The following is a 21508-nucleotide window of genomic DNA, read 5'->3' as shown; positions in this document are numbered from 1 at the left end:
GTTGCATCCAAAGAACACCATACCTACTGTGAAGCATGGGGGTGGAAACATCATGCTTTGGGGCTGTTTTTCTGCAAAGGGACCAGGACGACTGGTCCGTGTAAAGGAAAGAATGAATGGGGCCATGTATCGTGAGATTTTGAGTGAAAACCTCCTTCCATCAGCAAGGGCATTGAAGAAGAAACGTGGCTGGGTCTTTCAGCATGACAATGATCCCAAACACACTGCCCGGGCAACGAAGGAGTGGCTTCGTAAGAAGCATTTCAAGGTCCTGGAGTGGCCTAGCCAGTCTCCAGATCTCAACCCCATAGAAAATCTTGATAGTCCGTGTTGATAGTCCGTGTTGCCCAGCGACAGCCCCAAAACATCACTGCTCTAGAGGAGATCTGCATGGAGGAATGGGCCAAAATACCAGCAACAGTGTGTGAAAACCTTGTGAAGACTTACAGAAAACGTTTGACCTGTGTCATTGCCAACAAAGGGTATATAACAAAGTATTGAGAAACTTTTGTTATTGACCAAATACTTATTTTCCACCATAATTTGCAAATAAATTCATAAAAAATCCTACAATGTGATTTTCTGGATTTTTTTTTCTCATTTTGTCTGTCATAGTTGACGTGTACCTATGATGAAAATTACAGGCCTCTCTCATCTTTTTAAGTGGGAGAACTTGCACAATTGGTGGCTGACTAAATACTTTTATCCAAGTATTTGATACACTGCCGATTTTGCAGGTTTTCCTACATACAAAGCATGTAGAGGTCTGTCATTTTTATCATAGGTACACTTCAATTGTGAGAGACGGAATCTAAAACAAAAATCCATAAAATCACATTGTATGATTTTTAAGTAATTCATTTGCATTTTATTGCATGACATAAGTATTTGATACATCAGAAAAGCAGAACTTAATATTTGGTACAGAAACCTTTGTTTGCAATTACAGAGATCATACGTTTCCTGTAGGTCTTGACCTGGTTTGCACACACTGCAGCAGGGATTTTGGCCCTCTCCTCCATACAGACCTTCTCCAGATCCTTCAGGTTTCGGGGCTGTCGCTGGGCAATACAGACTTTCAGCTCCCTCCAAAGATTTTCTATTGGGTTCAGGTCTGGAGACTGGCTAGGCCACTCCAGGACCTTGAGATGCTTCTTACGGAGTCACTCCTTAGTTGCCCTGGCTGTGTGTTTCAGGTCGTTGTCATGCTGGAAGACCCAGCCACGACCCATCTTCAATGCTCTTACTGAGGGAAGGAGGTTGTTGGCCAAGGTCTCGCAATACATGGCCCCATCCATCCTCTCCTCAATACGGTGCAGTCGTCCTGTCCCCTTTGCAGAAAAGCATCCCCAAAGAATGATGTTTCCACCTCCATGCTTCACGGTTGGGATGGTGTTCTTGGGGTTGTACTCATCCATCCTCATCCTCATCCACGGCGAGTGGAGTTTAGACCAAAAAGCTCTATTTTTGTCTCATCAGACCACATTACCTTCTCCCATTCCTCCTCTGGATCATCCAAACTTCAGACGGGCCTGGACATGCGCTGGCTTGAGCAGGGGGACCTTGCGTGCGCTGCAGGATTTTAATCCATGACGGCATAGTGTGTTACTAATGGTTTTCTTTGAGACTGTGGTCCCAGCTCTCTTCAGGTCATTGACCAGGTCCTGCCGTGTAGTCCCTCACCTTCCTCATGATAATTTATGCCCCACGAGGTGAGATCTTGCATGGAGCCCCAGACCGAGGGTGATTGACCGTCATCTTGAACTTCTTCCATTTTCTAATAATTGCGCCAACAGTTGTTGCCTTCTCACCAAGCTGCTTGCCTATTGTCCTGTAGCCCATCCCAGCCTTGTGCAGGTCTACAATTGTATCCCTGATGTCCTTACACAGCTCTCTGGTCTTGGCCATTGTGGAGAGGTTGGAGTCTGTTTAATTGAGTGTGTGGACAGGTGTCTTTTATACAGGTAACGAGTTCAAACAGGTGCAGTTAATACAGGTAATGAGTGGAGAACAGAAGGGCTTCTTAAAGAAAAACTAACAGGTCTGTGAGAGCCGGAATTCTTACTGGTTGGTAGGTGATCAAATACTTATGTCATGCAATAAAATGCAAATTAATTACTTAAAAATCATACAATGTGATTTTCTGGATTTTTGTTTTAGATTCCGTCTCTCACAGTTGAAGTGTACCTATGATAAAAATTACAGACCTCTACATGCTTTGTAAGTAGGAAAACCTGCAAAATCGGCAGTGTATCAAATACTTGTTCTCCCCACTGTATATATACATACATTCATACATACATACAGTTTCTCACAAAAGTGAGTACACCCCTCACATTTTTGTAAATATTTGAGTATATCTTTTCATGTGACAACACTGAAGAAATGACACTTTGCTACAATGTAAAGTAGTGAGTGTACAGCTTGTATAACAGTGTAAATTTGCTGTCCCCTCAAAATAACTCAACACACAGCCATTAATGTCTAAACCGCTGGCAACAAAAGTGAGTACACCCCTAAGTGAAAATGTCCAAATTGGGCCCAATTAGCCATTTTCCCTCCCCGGTGTCATGTGACTCGTTAGTGTTACAAGGTCTCAGGTGTGAATGGGGAGCAGGTGTGTTAAATTTGGTGTCATCGCTCTCACACTCCCTCATACTGGTCACTGGAAATTCAACATGGCACCTCATGGCAAAGAACTCTCTGAGGATCTGAAAAAAAGAATTGTTGCTCTACATAAAGATGGCATGGGCTATAAGAAGATTGCCAAGACCCTGAAACTGAGCTGCAGCACGGTGGCCAAGACCATACAGCGGTTTAACATGACAGGTTCCACTGAGAACAGGCCTCGCCATGGTCGACCAAAGAAGTTGAGTGCACGTGCTCAGCGTCATATCCAGAGGTTGTCTTTGGGAAATAGACGTATGAGTGCTGCCAACATTGCTGCAGAGGTTGAAGGGGTCAGCCTGTCAGTGCTCAGACCATACGCCACACACTGCATCAAATTGGTCTGCATGGCTGTCGTCCCAGAAGGAAGCCTCTTCTAAAGATGATGCACAAGAAAGCCCGCAAACAGTTTGCTGAAGACAAGCTGACTAAGGACATGGATTACTGGAACCATGTGCTGTGGTCTGATGAGACCAAGATAAACTTATTTGGTTCAGATGGTGTCAAGCATGTGTGGCGGCAACCAGGTGAGGAGTACAAAGACAAGTGTGTCTTGCCTACAGTCAAGCATGGTGGTGGGAGTGTCATGGTCTGGGGCTGCATGAGTGCTGCCGGCATTGGGGAGCTACAGTTCATTGAGGGAACCATGAATGCCAACATGTAATGTGACATACTGAAGCAGAGCATGATCCCCTCCCTTCAGAGACTGGGCCGCAGGGCAGTATTCCAACATGATAACGACCCCAAACACACCTCCAAGACGACCACTGCCTTGCTAAAGAAGCTGAGGGTAAAGGTGATGGACTGGCCAAGCATGTCTCCAGACTTAAACTCTATTGAGCATCTGTGGAGCATCCTCAAATGGAAGGTGGAGGAGTGCAAGGTCTCTAACATCCACCAGCTCCGTGATGTTGTCATGGAGGAGTGGAAGAGGAGTCCAGTGGCAACCTGTGAAGATCTGGTGAACTCCATGCCCAAGAGGGTTAAGGCAGTACTGGAAAATGAAGGTGGCCACACAAAATATTGACACTTTGGGCCCAATTTGGACATTTTCACTTAGGGGTGTACTCACTTTTGTTGCCAGCGGTTTAGACATGAATGGCTGTGTGTTGTGTTATTCTGAGGGGACAGCAAATTCACACTGTTATACAAGCTGTACACTCACTACTTTACATTGTAGCAAAGTGTCATTTCTTCAGTGTTGTCACATGAAAAGATATACTTAAATATTTACAAAAATGTGAGGGTGTACGCACTTTTGTGAGATACTGTATATACAGTTGAAGTCGGAAGTTTACATACACTTAGGTTGGAGTCATTAAAACTTGTTTTTCAACCACTCCACAAATTTCTTGTTAACAAACAATAGTTTTGGCAAGTCGGTTAGGACATCTACTTTGTGCATGACACAAGTAATTTTTCAAACAATTGTTTACAGACAGATTATTTCACTGTATCACAATTCCAGTGGGTCAGAAGTTTACATACACTAAGTTGACTGTGCCTTTAAACAGCTTGGAAAATTCCAGAAAATTATGTCATGGCATTAGAAGCTTCTGATAGGCTAATTGACATAATTTGAGTCAATTGGAGGTGTACCTGTGGATGTCTTTTTTAGGCCTACCTTCAAACTCAGTGCCTCTTTGCTTGACATCATGGGAAAATCAAAAGAAAATCAGCCAAGACCTCAGAAAAAAAATTGTAGACCTCCACAAGTCTGGTTCATCCTTGGGAGCAATTTCCAAATGCCTGAAGGTACCACATTCATCTGTACAAACAATAGTACGCAAGTATAAACACCATGGGACCACGCAGCCGTCATACCGCTCAGGAAGGAGACGCGTTCTGTCTCCTAGAGATGAACGTACTTTGGTGCGAAAAGTGCAAATCAATCCCAGAACAACAGTAAAGGACCTTGTGAAGATGCTGGAGGAAACAGGTACAAAATTATCTATATCCACAGTGAAACGAGTCCTATATCGACATAACCTGAAAGGCCGCTCAGCAAGGAAGAAGCCACTGCTCCAAAACCGCCATAAAAAAGCCAGACTACAGTTTGCAACTGCACATTGGGACAAAGATCGTACTTTTCGGAGAAATGTCCTCTGGTCTGATGAAACAAAAATAGAACTGTTTGGCCATAATGACCATCGTTATGTTTGGAGGAAAAAGGGGGATGCTTGCAAGCCGAAGAACACCATCCCAACCGTGAAGCACGGAGGTGGCAGCATCATGCTGTGGGGGTGCTTTGCTGCAGGAGGGATTGCTGCACTTCACAAAATAGATGGCATCATGACGAAGGAAAATTATGTGGATATATTGAAGCAACATCTCAAGACATCAGTCAGGAAGTTAAAGCTTGGTCGCAAATGGGTCTTCCAAATAGACAATGACCACAAACATACTACACAAACATACAGGTACACCTCCAATTGACTCAAATGATGACAATTAGCCTATCAGAAGCATCTAAAGCCATGACATAATTTTCTAGAGTTTTCCAAGCTGTTTAAAGGCACAGTCAACTTAGTGTATGTAAACTTCTGACCCACTGGAATTGTGATACAGTGAATTATAAGTGAAATAATCTGTCTGTAAACAATTGTTGGAAAAATTACTTGTGTCATGCACAAAGTAGATGTCCTAACCGACTTGCCAAAACAATAGTTTGTTGACAAGAAATGTGTGGAGTGGTTGAAAAACGAGTTTTAATGACTCCAACCTAAGTGTATGTAAACTTCCGACTTCAACTGTATATATGGTCAGATAATAGTCAATTAAACCCCTTAACAATGTAAATCAACATAATTGACAGCTTAATGTATTTTGATATTTTCTACATTAAATAAATAAAAAATGCTTGTGTTGCCTCTTTGTCACTGGTGTTACTTATGTTTTAATGACAATTCAGGCTTTCCAGAATGTAATTTGACTATTTAATTTGCATATATAATCAACGACAGAGAAGGTTAATGATAATATTAAGAAATGTTTTTGATTATTAATAATTTACTTTAAACAAACCACATTTCTATAATAACACCAGTGAAGGTAACACCAGTGACAAATCTTCAAACTATTCTGTTAAAACCAGCAGGAACAGTAACACCAGGGATGGTACCACCAGTGACAAATCTGCAGAAAATATATAATATCTAAGATTGTGACCACAGTAGCTCAAACCACACTTCTTAAATTGGAAATAAAAACTTTATTATGTGATTTGATCAATTATTTTAATGAAATATCCTTTTCCGCTTTCTATAAACTGTGACACACCTTAAGGCTTTGCATGAAATTAACAAATGAATCATCAAATTGTCATGTTATATGATATATAAAAAACATTGTTTGCAATATAACTGTCTTACATATGTTTTATTAACAATAGAACAATGTGCCATTATCTGACATTTAAGTGTTTTTTCTGGTGGTGGGACAGGAAAGACACAATTTTCATAGAAGAACCCATAATAATAGTAAAGTCTATAATAATAATAAGCCATTTAGCAGACACTTTTATCCAAAGCGACTTACAGTCATGCGTGCATAATTATTTTTTTTTTTTGTGTATGGGTGGTCCCGGGGATCGAACCCACTACCTTGGCGTTACAAGCGCCGTGCTCTACCAGCTGAGCTACAGAGGACCACACTATCACATCAATCACACACAAAGATAAACTCCAGTGATAGATACATACCATATACCCCTTTAACTATTGCTCAGATTTTCTAAAACATTTTGTTGCTGATATTTTGTTGATATTGAATAGACTAAGTTAATCAAATGATTAGTACATTATTATCATCATCAGAATAGTAGTGGTAGTGAGAGTGTTGGAATATTTTCATGTGGCTCTACTAAATGGCAAAGACTGGCTTCTGATCATGTGATGACTTGGACTGTGTTTTGCATGTGCAGAGAACTTGTGGAGGACATCACTTTAAAACTCATCCTTGGACCTGTTCCTTCACGAAGCCGAGCAAAGTCTACTTTTCCCTGCTAAAGGATAGAGAAAGCGTCCGAACATCCGAATGCATTTATCATTGGATAACATGAGCATGGTGGACGACAACTGCCTCTCGCCCAGTAACTTCCACGAGATGGTGAAAGGAGGGGGCGCGGCGATGGGCGGCCGTGTCCACAGCATTGATGTAATCCTGGGCTTCAGCAAAGACCAGGACCCCCTGCTCACCCCCTCTGGGTGTCCAGGACCCCACAAAGTGGGCTTGGATGGCCTGGGGGACCCTGGGAAGCAGGACCTGTCACACCCATATGGGCACCTCACAGAACATCAGAACTACCATGGTTAGTCTCCCCGTAGTGAGATAAACACTCCACTGGGCAAATTGTATATCACAGATCTGATTCTGTGGCATTTACGCATGGCTCAGAATGTATAAGGCCATAACACATTGACACATTTGCTGGTCTTCATAAGTTATCAAGCCCTGTCTGATAGGAACATGTTGAATGTAGAAAGCAACTAATGCAGGATAAGTGCAAGGAATTTACTTTATTGACCGTCAGCCCAAGGGGAAATGTATCTGTCATAGGCATTATAATAAGACACAATACAGACATACAGTGGTTCTATGCATTAAAACATTTACACCTACAATATGGATAGGGAAGATGGCATGAGAGATACAGTGGGGGGAGAAAGTATTTAGTCAGCCACCAATTGTGCAAGTTCTCCCACTTAAAAAGATGAGAGAGGCCTGTAATTTTCATCATAGGTACACGTCAACTATGACAAACAAAATGAGAAAAAAAAATCCAGAAAATCACATTGTAGGATTTTTAATGAATTTATTTGCAAATTATGGTGGAAAATAAATATTTGGTCAATAACAAAAGTTTCTCAATACTTTGTTATATACCCTTTGTTGGCAATGACACAGGTCAAACATTTTCTGTAAGTCTTCACAAGGTTTTCACACACTGTTGCTGGTATTTTGGCCCATTCCTCCATGCAGATCTCCTCTAGAGCAGTGATGTTTTGGGGCTGTCGCTGGGCAACACAGACTTTCAACTCCCTCCAAAGATGTTCTATGGGGTTGAGATCTGGAGACTGGCTAGGCCACTTCAGTACCTTGAAATGCTTCTTACGAAGCCACTCCTTCGTTGCCCGGGCGGTGTGTTTGGGATCATTGTCATGCTGAAAGACCCAGCCACGTTTCATCTTCAATGCCCTTGCTGATGGAAGGAGGTTTTCACTCAAAATCTCACGATACATGGCCCCATTCATTCTTTCCTTTACACGGACCAGTCGTCCTGGTCCCTTTGCAGAAAAACAGCCCCAAAGCATGATGTTTCCACCCCCATGCTTCACAGTAGGTATGGTGTTCTTTGGATGCAACTCAGCATTCTTTGTCCTCCAAACACGACGAGTTGAGTTTTTACCAAAAAGTTATATTTTGGTTTCATCTGACTATATGACATTCTCCCAATCCTCTTCTGGATCATCCAAATGCACTCTAGCAAACTTCAGACGGGCCTGGACATGTACTGGCTTAAGCAGGGGGACACGTCTGGCACTGCAGGATTTGAGTCCCTGGCGGCGTAGTGTGTTACTGATGGTAGGCTTTGTTACTTTGGTCCCAGCTCTCTGCAGGTCATTCACTAGGTCCCCCCGTGTGGTTCTGGGATTTTTGCTCACCGTTCTTGTGATCATTTTGACCCCACGGGGTGAGATCTTGCGTGGAGCACCAGATCGAGGGAGATTATCAGTGGTCTTGTATGTCTTCCATTTCCTAATAATTGCTCCCACAGTTGATTTCTTCAAACCAAGCTGCTTACCTATTGCAGATTCAGTCTTCCCAGCCTGGTGCAGGTCTACAATTTTGTTTCTGGTGTCCTTTGACAGCTCTTTGGTCTTGGCCATAGTGGAGTTTGGAGTGTGACTGTTTGAGGTTGTGGACAGGTGTCTTTTATACTGATAACAAGTTCAAACAGGTGCCATTAATACAGGTAACGAGTGGAGGACAGAGGAGCCTCTTAAAGAAGAAGTTACAGGTCTATGAGAGCCAGAAATCTTGCTTGTTTGTAGGTGACCAAATACTTATTTTCCACCATAATTTGCAAATAAATTCATTAAAAATCCTACAATGTGATTTTCTGGAGAAAAAAAATCTCAATTTGTCTGTCATAGTTGACGTGTACCTATGATGAAAATTACAGGCCTCTCTCATCTTTTTAAGTGGGAGAACTTGCACAATTGGTGGCTGACTAAATACTTTTTCTCCCCACTGTATTCCTCACATTATTCCAACCTGGACTCAGGGGTAGACGTAACATAGTAAATGTAAATTCGGTAAACTCCAATTAGTATGATATGTTTCGTATTGTATGTATTAATTTGTGGATGTCCATCATCCATTTCATACATGTTACGAATTACAATTCGTATATGTTATGATTTGCAATTCCTACAATATGTTATGAATTTGAAAAATGTATGATATGTTCCAAATTCCAATTGGCTAACGTTAGCTAGGTACCTAACATAAGCGAGGTGGTTAAGGTTAGGGTTGAGGTTAGGAGTTAGGTTAAAGGGTTAAGGTTAGGGTTACAGGGCTGCCAACATTTGAAGATACAGTTGAAGTCGGAAGTTTACATACACTAGGTTGGAGTCATTAAAACTCGTTTTTCAACCACTCCGCAAATGTCTTGTTAACAAACTATAGTTTTGGCAAGACGGTTAGGACATCTACTTTGTGCATGACACAAGTAATTTTTCCAACAATTGTTTACAGACAGATTATTTCACTTATAATTCATTGTATCACAATTCCAGTGGGTCAGAAGTTTACATACACTAAGTTGACTGTGCCTTTAAACAGCTTGGAAAATTCCAGAAAATGATGTCATGGCTTTAGATGCTTCTGATAGGCTAATTGACATTATTTGAGTCAATTGGAGGTGTACCTGTGGATGTATTTCAAGGCCTACCTTCAAACTCAGTGCCTCTTTGCTTGACATCATGGGAAAATCAAAAGAAATCAGCCAAGACCTCAGAAAAAAAATTGTAGACCTCCACAAGTCTGGTTCATCCTTGGGAGCAATTTCCAAACACCTGAAGGTACCATGTTCATCTGTACAAACAATAGTATGCAAGTATAAACCCCATGGGACCACGCAGCCATGATACCTCTCAGGAAGGAGACGCGTTCTGTCTCCTAGAGATTAACGTACTTTGGTGCGAAAAGTGCAAATCAATCCCAGAACAACAACAAAAGGACCTTGTGAAGATGCTGGAGGAAACAGGTACAAAAGTATCTATATCCACAGTAAAACGAGTCCTATATCAACATAACCTGAAAGGCCGCTCAGCAAGGAAGAAGCCACTGCTCCAAAACCGCCATAAAAAAGCCAAACTACGGTTTGCAACTGCACATGGGGACAAAGATCGTACTTTTTGGAGAAATGTCCTCTGGTCTAATGAAACAAAATAGAACTGTTTGGCCATAATGACCATCGCTATGTTTGGAGGAAAAAGGGGGTGGCTTGCAAGCCGAAGAACACCATCCCAACCGTGAAGCACGGGGGTGGCAGCATCATGCTGTGGGGGTGATTTGCTGCAGGAGGGACTGGTGCACTTCACAAAATAGATGGTATCATGAGGAAGGAAAATTATGTGGATGTATTGAAGCAACATCTCAAGACATCAGTCAGGAAGTTAAAGCTTGGTCGCAAATGGTCTTCCAAATGAACATGACCCAAGCATACTTCCAAAGTTGTGGCAAAATGGCTTAAGGACAACAAAGTCAAGGTATTGGAGTGGCCATCACAAAGCCCTGACCTCAATCCTATAGAAAATATGTGGGCAGAACTGAAAAAGCGTGTGCGAGCAAGGAGGCCTGCAAACCTGACTCAGTTACACCAGCTCTGTCTGTCAGGAGGAATGGGCAAAAATGCACCCAACTTATTGTGGGAAGCTTGTGGAAGGCTACCCGAAATGTTTCACCCAAGTTAAACAATTTAAAGGCAATGCTACCAAATACTAATTGAGTGAATGTAAACTTCTGACCCACTGGGAATGTGATTAAATAAATAAAAGCTGAAATAATTCATTCTCTCTACAGTCGTGGTGAAAAGTTTTGAAAATGACACAAGTATTGGTCTTCACAAAGTTCGCTGCTTCAGTGTTATGAAACATTTTTGTCAGATGTTACTATGGTATACTGAAGTATAATTACAGGCATCCATAAGTGTCAAAGGCTTTTATTGACAATTACATTAAGCTTAAGCAAAGAGTCAATATTTGCAGTGTTGACCCTTCTTGTTCAAGACCTCTGCAATCCCCCCTGGCATGCTGTCAATTAACTTCTGGGCCACATCCTGACTGATGACAGCCCATTCTTGCATAATCAATGCTTGGAGTTGGTCAGAATTTGTGGGTTTTTGTTTTTCCACCCGCCTCTTGAGGATCGACCACAAGTTCTCAATGGGATTAAGGTCTGGGGAGTTTCCTGGCCATGGACCCAAAATTGTGAGTGATCCCACTCCCTTGGCTGAGAAGCAACCCCACACATGAATGGTCTCAGGATGCTTTACTGTTGGCATGACAAAGGACTGATGGTAGCGCTCACCTTTTCTTCTCCAGACAAGGTGTTTTCCGGATGCCCCAAACAATCGGAAAGGGGATTCATCAGAGAAAATGACTTTACCCCAGTCCTCAGCAGTCCAATCCCTGTACCTTTTGCAGAATATCAGTCTGTCCCTGATGTTTTTCCTGGACAGAAGTGGCTTCTTTGCTGCCCTTCTTGACACCAGGCCATCCTCCAAAAGTCTTCGCCTCACTGTGCGTGCAGATGCACTCACACCTGCCTGCTGCCATTCCTGAGCAAGCTCTGCACTGGTGGTGCCCCGATCCCGCAGCTGAATCAACTTTAGGAGACGGTCCTGGCGTTTGCTGGACTTTCTTGGGGGCCCTGACGCCTTCTTCACAACAATTGAACTTCTCTCCTTGAAGTTCTTGATGATCCGATAAATGGTTGATTTAGGTGCAAACTTACTAGCAGCAATATCCTTGCCTGTGAAGCCCTTTTTGTGCAAAGCAATGATAGCGTTGTGCCAGTAACCGAAAGGTCGCTGGTTCTAATCCCCGAGCCGACTAGGTGAAAAATCGGTTGATGTGCCCTTGAGCAAGGCACTTAACCCTAATTGCTCCTGTAAGTCGCTCTGGATAAGAGCGTCTGCTAAATGACTAAAATGTAAAAAAATGTAAAATGTAATGACGGCACGTGTTTCCTTGCAGGTAATCATGGTTAACAGAGGAAGAACAATGATTTCAAGCACCACCCTCCTTTTAAAGCTTTCAGTCTGTTATTCTAACTCAATCAGCATGACAGAGTGATCTCCAGCCTTGTCCTCGTCAACACTCTCACCTGTGTTAACGAAGGAATCACTGACATGATGGCAGCTGGTCCTTTTCTGGCAGGGCTGAAATGCAGTGGAAATGTTTTTGGGGGGATTAAGTTCATTTTCATTGCAAAGAGGGACTTTGCAATTCATTACAATTCATCTGATCACTCTTCATGACATTCTGGAGTATATGCAAATTGCCATCATCAAAACTGAGGCAGCAGACTTTGTGAAAATTAGTATTTGTGTAATTCTCAAAACTTTTTTGACCACGACTGTACTATTATTCTGACATTTCACATTCTTAAAATAAAGTGGTGATCCTAACTGACCTAAGACAGGGAATTTTTACTAGGATTAAATGTCAGGAATTGTGAAAAACTGAGTTTAAATGTATTTGGCTAAGGTGTATGTAAACTTCCGACTTCAACTGTAGCTTGGAGTGAGATTTCCTATCGTGAATGTCAGTGGCTCCATCCCCTAGTCTGGGGGGCCACTTGGTTTGAAGATACTTTGAGATTATTTGGGCATGAGATTTAGAGTATGCTAATTGGGGGACATTGATTTACATTGGTTTTTGGTTAGAAAATGATAATATTAACAGTTGGTGACAGTGGCTAACCATAGGATGGATTGCAGTCTCTCCTTGTCCACTATCCCTTTAAAATAGGATGGTAGAAAATCCTGCCTAGAGGTAGCTCTCCCAGAGGGTAGGCCACCCCGGATTTATGTTTCCCAAATCATGTGGGTTTGAATATGTTCATGTGATATCTGATTTATACAAATTACCCCACATTCAAGACAAATCTAATGAATATCAATCTTCAGGTGGTTGAGGCTGATTTGTAAAACCTTGCCATCATCTTACTTTACATAGGCAAGATCTTTTGCATTTCTGCCTACCATTTCTGCCTAGCAGCTTGTGCACAATACTAAAATGACAAAACAGGATATTTGAGGCATAAAGGGGCATTTCAATATAGCCTTTTCTCATTTTATGTAGCCTATATTCAACACTGTCCATGAATGCTTACAAGAATGCATAGCCATCATTGCAATTTCTAAATAGATCTTTTGAATTTTCAAAGACAAATAAAATAATACCAGTATGGGGAATAACAGTAGTGTTCTTGCACACTAATTAGTATATATTTTAGCCCATTATAGGGGATGGGAATTGTTCTAATGACTTACATCAGCTATTGTGATTAATTAAAAATATAAAATCTCCTGAAGACAAGATGGCATAGTCTAAATCTGCCCCTACATCCAACCCAAATTATCTTTCAATGTATTGTCTGCCCACGAGAATCAGTTACACATTTGGGTTCGCAATCTGTTTGGGTAAAGTCATGTTCATAGTTAGACAAATCAGGTCACCCTGACAAAATTCCTGCTGAATGCTGCCTTTTCGATATTACAGCCTAATGAACCTAGTGCTAAATTGCCAATGACCGACCAAACGAGGTGAATAATATAGCCTATGGATCTGGGCTCATGTAAATGGTGGATTAAATCACTAGTATCACATGCTGTCAAAAGGAAGCATTCTGCTACAGGGACAGGAGTGACAGCAAATAATGTTGTTGACAATTATGTAAAAACCACGCTACAAGTTGCCTTGCTGGTCTTTTGAAAATTGAGTTCATAAACTTTGTTCAGTAGGCCTAGAGAACGAACGTGCCTGTCCAGTCTACAGTTGCTGCCTACTCCACTCTAATCGTGAGGGGCGTTTCTTTGCAAACGCTCATCAAATTGCCTTCGTCCCGGACCACTAAACCAATCACACGCTTCAGTCTGCCGCAGTTCACAGTGCGGTGGCAGGAAAATGATGGATATCTTGGGAGAAGCTGCCGCGGTTACAATGCTCGTGATGTACCCTACACCCAAACGAGGGCATTGCGTTCATCCACCTCTGGCCTGCTGGCCCCCTTACCTCTGCGGAAGCACAGTTCCCGCTCAGCCCAGTCAAAACTGTTCGCTGCTCTGGCACCCCAATGGTGGAACAAGCTCCCTCACGACGCCAGGACAGCGGAGTCACTCACCACCTTCCGGAGACACTTGAAACCCCACCTCTTTAAGGAATACCTGGGATAGGATAAAGTAATCATTCTACCCCCCCCCCAAAAAAAAAAAATATATATATACATATTGTAAAGTGGTTACCCCACTGGCTATAAGGTGAATGCACCAATTTGTAAATCGCTCTGGATAAGAGCGTCTGCTAAATGACGTAAATGTAGAATAACGCACTGAATGATTAATTAGAAAAAAAAAGCAGTACTTTTTTCAATGCGTGAGAAATAAGAGGTGTGGCATGTGAGCGTGGGAAAAGGGTCAAATACGTGAGAGATGGCAGTACTGGGATTACGGTTAGGGGAAGAGAGCCGAAGTAGTTGCAAAGTACCTCAAAAGTAGCAAGTAGTTGCAAAGTTGCTAATTAGTTAAAACAAAGTTGTCAGATGAGATTCGACCCCTTTGGGGTTGCTAGTTAATCTACTTTGGTTTTGCCTGTTTTATGTAACCATATTAAACGTAGCATATACTAATTTGAGTGTAGCGGTTACGTTCTCCGCGCAATCAGATGGGGAACTAACAAAGTGTCACTAAAAACAACCAAAACAAAACAGGTGGGGTTCTAGGAGGGGTTCTGAAAGACACTCATGGGGGTGTCCACTGAAAGTTGATTATCAACAACTAGGACCTAAAAGACACCCGCCATGAGCGGCCACCAAACTTATAGATGGGAAGCAATCCAAAAAGTTGAGCAAAATGAAAACAGGGAAGATCAGATAAAGGATAGTTTTTTTTTTTTAAATCAAATAGGGAGAGCCAACTAAAGATGTTAACCCTCCACATCTCTCAAGCCAACTGGGGCGCCAGCCGCTCTTAAATATCACCTGTGCCCCCATCTTCTGACTAATGAGATGACAAGCCAGCACAGGTGTATCACATACTGACTGACGAGGTGACACCAATTGGTGATCCAACGTGCTGACGTCCAACCTGGAAATATAAATGGAAAAACCAAAACCGAACCTTTAATACTAACCTTTAATTTAGTGGACCACAGAGTGTGTAGGAGGACGCGGGAACTTGCACACTTCCCTTTGTCTTTTAGTGATGTAATGATTTGCATATTTACTTAAGTCATTAAGATTTTATTATTTCCATTGCATCAATGTGTTGAGGCAACGATGACCTCAATGGCTGCATTAGTTGTAGCCTTGCAGACGGTCTGGGTAGTTTCTCATCAGAGGTGTGCTCACAGAATTAAATTGAACATTATATTGTATCTCTATAGGGGTACTGTAAATGACATGTTGCCGTACCTTGTAAAAACGGTGAAATCATGCTTATTTTGAGAGATAAATCACAAAACAAGATGGTGAGGGTGTTTCATCCCAAATCCCATTCCCTTGTGGAATTCCCCTAATCTTCTCTTGGACACAGATGAAATTGAACAGTAGTGCAGTTTCATGTTATTAACATTTCATCTCCGCATGAAATGTGGGCTGTCTTTTAATCTCTGGCAGTTTTTACATCCTGGTTCTATGGGGTCAAAAAAAAAGGTTTGGTGAAACATGCAGCACAAATCAGCATTTGTCATGATTCATGAAATTACAAAGTATTTGTAAGTGTCTTATGATATGGTTGTACCAATTGACTAAAATATTATCATTAATGTTTAATTTACATTACATTTACATTTTAGTCATTTAGCAGAAGCCCTTATTCAGAGCGACTTACAGTAGTGAGTGCATATATTTTCGTACTCTTTCGTACTGGTCCCCGTGGGAATCGAACCCACAACCCTGGCGTTGCAAGCACCATGCTCTACCAACTGAGCACTTGGTATTCAGTACTAATTTACATGTCTTTAACACATAACTAACTTGTAATAACAGCAAAGCGCACACGCAAGTCCTAAAACGGTACATCTCCTCAACGCACACACACAGCACACGAACCGACCAGCGCCCAAAGTTTGTGAGAAAGCTCACCTTATCTGCCGGCCTCTTGAGCGGGAGTCACTTCGTAGCTCATGAATGGAACGCTGAAGAGACGGAACACGTCCCAAAAATCCTCGTCGCCATTCTGTGGTGTCGAGACAACGATGCTGATATGCTGTGTAGACAAGAAATCCGCTGACACTGTCCTTGATTATAATGGTTTATTACATCAAAGATTACAGTATCAATTTACAGACTCCTGCAGAAATCCGGAGAATAACTGACCCAATCTCTAATATGTTATTCTCCCCGTCCTTTGTTCAAAACATGGTATTTATATCCTATGTAACATAAGATGGGTGGTTTTTGATAGACCAATCCCTGGCCTCCACATATCTCCAAATGTCCTCTATTCCAAGAAGCCTATGTAGTAATGCTTTCCAGATGTTTCAGCAAAGCAGAGTAACGTTCATCTATCACACCATTTGCAAACGTCAGCAAAATCATAGACTTTCAGATACTACACGTCTGAATGGGCACTTCGTACTACATAGCATCACTTTGTCCCCTCCACATTGAGGTTTGCTGCTGGACTGTTAACATGTCAAGGTCTTTAGACGGGTGGTTCCATCAGTCTGACAGGCAGGGAGCTGGTCACTGAACCCAGCCTGACCCCTCCATTGTGTCACTATGGGCATTGTCAATGGCTGTTAATGAGAGAAAGATCAATAGACCCAAAAAATACGTCTAGCTGCCCCTGTCTGATAATTGAAGGTTTTGCTTGGCTTTCTGTCCTGATTCTATCAAGCACTGGTTTGATATGAAGATTAATTTAGCAGGGTTTGATAATGGTCGGAATCCACTAGTGGGTTTACAGTTGGTTCCTACTGGGTCATGGGTTTGAACTGGGCTGGGGCTAGCCATGTTTGGTTTGGTGACGGTGCAAGAAAGTTTTATTCATCATGTTTTGGCTAAGCATTGTAAAACGAAGCTCCCAAAGAATCCCTATCCCTCCATGTGCCAAACGGGTAGCTATAAAGTTATGTGGTCAATGGGAACTGATAATGAAAATCACCCACAATATTAACCCAAACTGACACACTCTTACTTTTATGTCTGGGGCAAATTATAGAATTGACGTGTTTGAAGTGTCCCAATAGATAATTTGTATACCGATATTTTATTATACAGTACAGGACTAATGCATAGATCACTGCTATGATGGCAGATGCGTAGAGGGTGCAACTGATCTGATGGTCATTTTTGTGCCCGATTTAATTTGATTACCCTTTGAAAAAGACTAATTCAACACATTGACAGCATGTTACGGCTTTACCCATTTCCTTGTATTGTTTACAGTATTCTCCTGATTATGAAGCTGATACAAATGAAGGTCCTACGTAGATTAGAGTTAAGTATACATGGACGCTATCAGAGGAAATAACAGGCTGCATCTGTTTCCCTCTGAAGATTAGTAAGAGGGAAATCTGCAGTGAAAGCCTTAGCAAGTCCGTGCCATGTACAGATGTAGGATCTTAATTTGATCACTCTGTTGCAGGAGAACCTTCCTGCAATGCAGGAAATTTCGAACTTGTAGTGTGTTTGAGGTTTAAAAATAATTCTGAAGTTTGTAATTTCCACTTAGAAATTTCAGATTTGATTTTCCCTTACGAAAAATGTATCAACCCCTACAAAAATGTCCATTAATTATAATCCACATAATAATTCACATTTCCTGTTGCTGCAGGATTACTTTCCTGCTGCAACAAACTGGCTCAAATTAAGATCCTACATTTGTATGCTGTTCATGTATGCTTTGTTACAAGGCAGAAGGACAATCAACATGTCTTTGCATGCATAGAGTAAGACACACTGCTTTGACACCTGCAACATACAGTAATCTGACATGTCTCGTTAAAAACTACAACATATCCATATCTGATGATATCCGTTTCTTTAGATTTACAGGAACCTGGGATTGCCTCTTCATCTTCTCCACTGGTTTTCTGTACTGTGCTACTGCTAACCTAGATGCCAGCCTATAGGTCTACCACAAACAATTTGAATCTCCATCAACTTGCTAAGGGCTAATTTTAAGTGTCACGTTGAAGTACATTGGTCAACCTCCTTTTGTCAACTTCAGCTTCGTTGACCTACAGTAGCCTATTGTTGCAGGTGTCAAATAAATGTGTGCTCTACTGGAAAGTTGTCAGAACATACACTGGTCAAATTATTAATGGGTTGTGGAGCTCATTTGAATATCCCATGTTTTCAGCTTTTGTCCAACCCTTATAACTCTTCAACAGCTAGACCTTTCTTCACCATCTCTTTCATTGATTGGTCATTCCCATTGGCCATTCACTCACATGTGATTACAGAAATTGTGAAAAATCTCTGTCTAGCCAAGACAGACATGTTGATTAGACATAACATATGGCTGATGATAGGAGAGCCTAAAGCCAACAGTTGGCTAACAAGCTAACGATACTTAACTGTGTAAAGCTTAAAAAAAGAACAACTTACATTTACAGTGAAAGTCAAACAAGCTTGTTTGGGTAAATCAAAAGGAGTCAAAGTAACTTTGTTAATGGATTAAGCAAATGTGAATCTCTTCTTTCTCCCTATGGGCTCTACAGATTCAGTACTGTACTCAGATAAGTGTGATGGCGACATGAGTGAGCTGAGGAAGAGTGTGGAGAGCGACAGTGGGAAGAGTCCGGAGCCCTGCGAGGAAGAGCGGCCCAAGAAGAAGCACCGACGCAACCGCACCACCTTTACCACCTACCAGCTGCACGAGCTGGAGTGTGCCTTTGAGAAGTCCCACTACCCTGATGTGTACAGCCGTGAGGAGCTGGCTATGAAGGTTAACCTCCCTGAAGTCAGAGTTCAGGTAGGTTTGTCCACCACCATTGTTACTGGTACTGTGCTGTGCTCTGGTCAACTCCTCTGATTTTCTGGCAAATCATTGTGACAACAGCAGTTAGCAGTGAGCTCACATTTGTACAAATCTGATCAGGTACAACCTTGGTCCAATGTGAATTCTTCCCCTCGGTAAGTTGATTCGAGCTGAATACAGTGAACAAATTGCTAATGTTTTCTAATGAAAAACCTCACTGGGTCAGAAGTACCTTTTTTCAGTCTTTAGATAATAATCATGAGTGATTACTTATTAACTTTCGGGCAGATTTCTAGATCCTCAGGAGCTTCGAGGTCACTCACAGCAGGCATTGTACTATGAATACAAGTGACAAAGCAAGCCATGTCGTGTCCCCACTGGCACAGATCTCTGGTTTTCTGAGGATAGACATTAGAAGCTTGTCTTAGCAGAGTCTAAGGGCAAAGTATTAAAGCAGGTTGAAATGATTTAAGATTGGCCTGTACAGGTTAAATACTCCATGCTGTAAATACAACTATAGCTGTTGTGCACGCAGGCCCTGGGGCAAATCATTAGAACTCACTATAATGGGCAAATTGATTATTTTCCCAAATCAACAATTATATAAATACCATCTCTTAATTTGTTTATGATTATTTATTTAGATGGTTTATTTGAAAAGGGACAGATACTGTACAAAACATTGACATTATGGACTTCTGCTGCTGAGGAATGATAGGACATTATACCTAAGGCCTCTAAGATGTTCCACATCAGAAGATTAGCATGCCCATAGGTGCTCAGAGGCTCCAATAGGTGCCAAACGTTCAAGTGTCACTGTCCAAGCCTTGCTGACAATGGATCGGGTCCCAGGTTCTCTAGGGCAGGAATCTTCAAGTATATTCAGCCACGGGCCGATTTTTTGTTGAGCGGATGGTCGGGGGGCCGGAACATAATTAAACATAATTTGCAGACTGCAAATTGACCACAAGAAGCCCAAACAGATATAATATTTGACTAAAACATAATAATTTCAAACCTTGCTTACATTTGTATACAATCACATGTCTCTCTATCATGCGTGGGAATACTTGGGAACATATTTCCTAAATAAAAATCACTTGGAGCTGATTTCCTGGTGTTTTTACAGTCTTTTATGTCCAACGATGAAAATTCAAAGAAAATTGGGAAACCCTGCTCTAGGGACATTCAATAAAATGTGCAAGGTGTTACATACAGCAGGGTGGAGGGCCAAGTGTAGGTCAAGGCAATTGAAGATCTCATAGGGTTGCAAAACTCCAGGAACTTTCAATAAATTCCCTTATTCCAGAAATCCTGGTTGGAGTATTCGGGATTTCCTGCTTACTCCCTCCTGATTCCAACCGAGAGTTCAGGAAAACCAGGGAATTTATTGGAAGTTCACAGAATTTTGCAACTCTAAGGTCTCAGAACAATTAAATTCAATAATACTTTATTATTTATTTGATACCAAGCCACCAAAATAGGTAGCTTGATAATGCTAATATTAGCACTAAACTAACCCCATTTGGCATCAGTTGAAATGCTCTGTGCTGTAAATACTCAACCCTATAAATCCAAACCCTCTACCTTCTTCTAGGTGTGGTTTCAGAACCGCAGAGCCAAATGGAGGCGCCAGGAGAAGATTGACGCCAGTACCATGAAGTTGCACGACTCACCCATGCTCTCCTTCAACCGGCCGCCAATGCACAGCAACATGGGGCCCATGAGCAACTCCCTCCCCCTGGACCCTTGGCTGACCTCCCCTCTGTCCATTGCCACCCCAGTTCACAGCATCCCAGGCTTCATGGGCCCAGGCCAGGGCCCGCAGGGAGGCTACCCCAGCCACAGCTTCCTCAACAGCCCTCCACCCATGGGCCAAGGGATGCAGTCCATGGCACCTCCTCCGTACCAGTGTTCCGGTCCCTTCACCGACAAGTATCTGATGGAGGACGTGGACCAGAGGAGCTCCAGCATCACAGTGCTGAGGATGAAAGCCAAGGAACACATCCAGTCCATGGACAAAACCTGGCAGCCCATGTGATGGGATATTGAAACTGTGTTTCCAGTCATGATTGGGGTTTTGGGTCCATGCTAATGCATTTTTCCATGCAACAGGATTGCAGTGATGGCACCGACAAATGCACAGTTATGACTCCTGATGTCTAAGATTTCCAGCACCAGCGACCTTTATACTAGAATGGTTCTTGGTCTCTGTTTTGAGTTCCTTTTCTACTAGTAATGTGAAGGATTGGAAATTGATACATATTTTGTGTGCCACCATCCAGAAAGGACCCTATGACTCAGAATGTCAAGAAAGGCCTCGCAAATTTAAATGAACAAGCAACCATTTTCCAAAAGGACTGCAGGGACTGCTCAAGTTAACTGAGTTATAGTGGAAGACAGCGAAACACAAGTGTTACTTGATTTTTTTTTAGATTAACTTTTATGAAGCAACTGGAACAAAGATTCCACTAGACACTAACTGCCCTTTATGGCAACTTTTTGATTTTGATCGTCATCTCAAGGTTTGGATGTCGTAACCAAGGCAACAAATACTTCCTTCTCAGTATTCCTGTAAAAATGCAAACACTGTACACGCTAGTTAAGTCTGTAATGCAGATA

The 21508-nt window shown here is 42.0% G+C and overlaps 1 protein-coding gene across 1 annotated transcript; it reads left to right on the top strand.

Annotated features, from left to right (window-relative positions):
* Positions 1-6702: 6702 nt before the first annotated feature.
* LOC311137113 (retinal homeobox protein Rx1-like) lies at positions 6703-20927 on the top strand (the record flags this gene model as incomplete). The annotated part of the gene is made up of 3 exons (XM_084171452.1): positions 6703-6976; positions 18627-18880; positions 20484-20927. The coding sequence occupies 3 exons, from the start codon at positions 6703-6705 to the stop codon at positions 20925-20927; spliced, it is 972 nt and encodes a 323-aa protein (XP_084027578.1).
* Positions 20928-21508: the final 581 nt, after the last annotated feature.

The sequence above is a fragment of the Coregonus lavaretus genome, assembly GCF_964263955.1.
Source record: "Coregonus lavaretus genome assembly, chromosome: 11".
NCBI classification, from domain to species: Eukaryota; Metazoa; Chordata; class Actinopteri; order Salmoniformes; family Salmonidae; genus Coregonus; species Coregonus lavaretus.
Note: the sequence above shows the minus strand (reverse complement) of the source record. Positions and strands in the feature narration are given on the sequence as shown.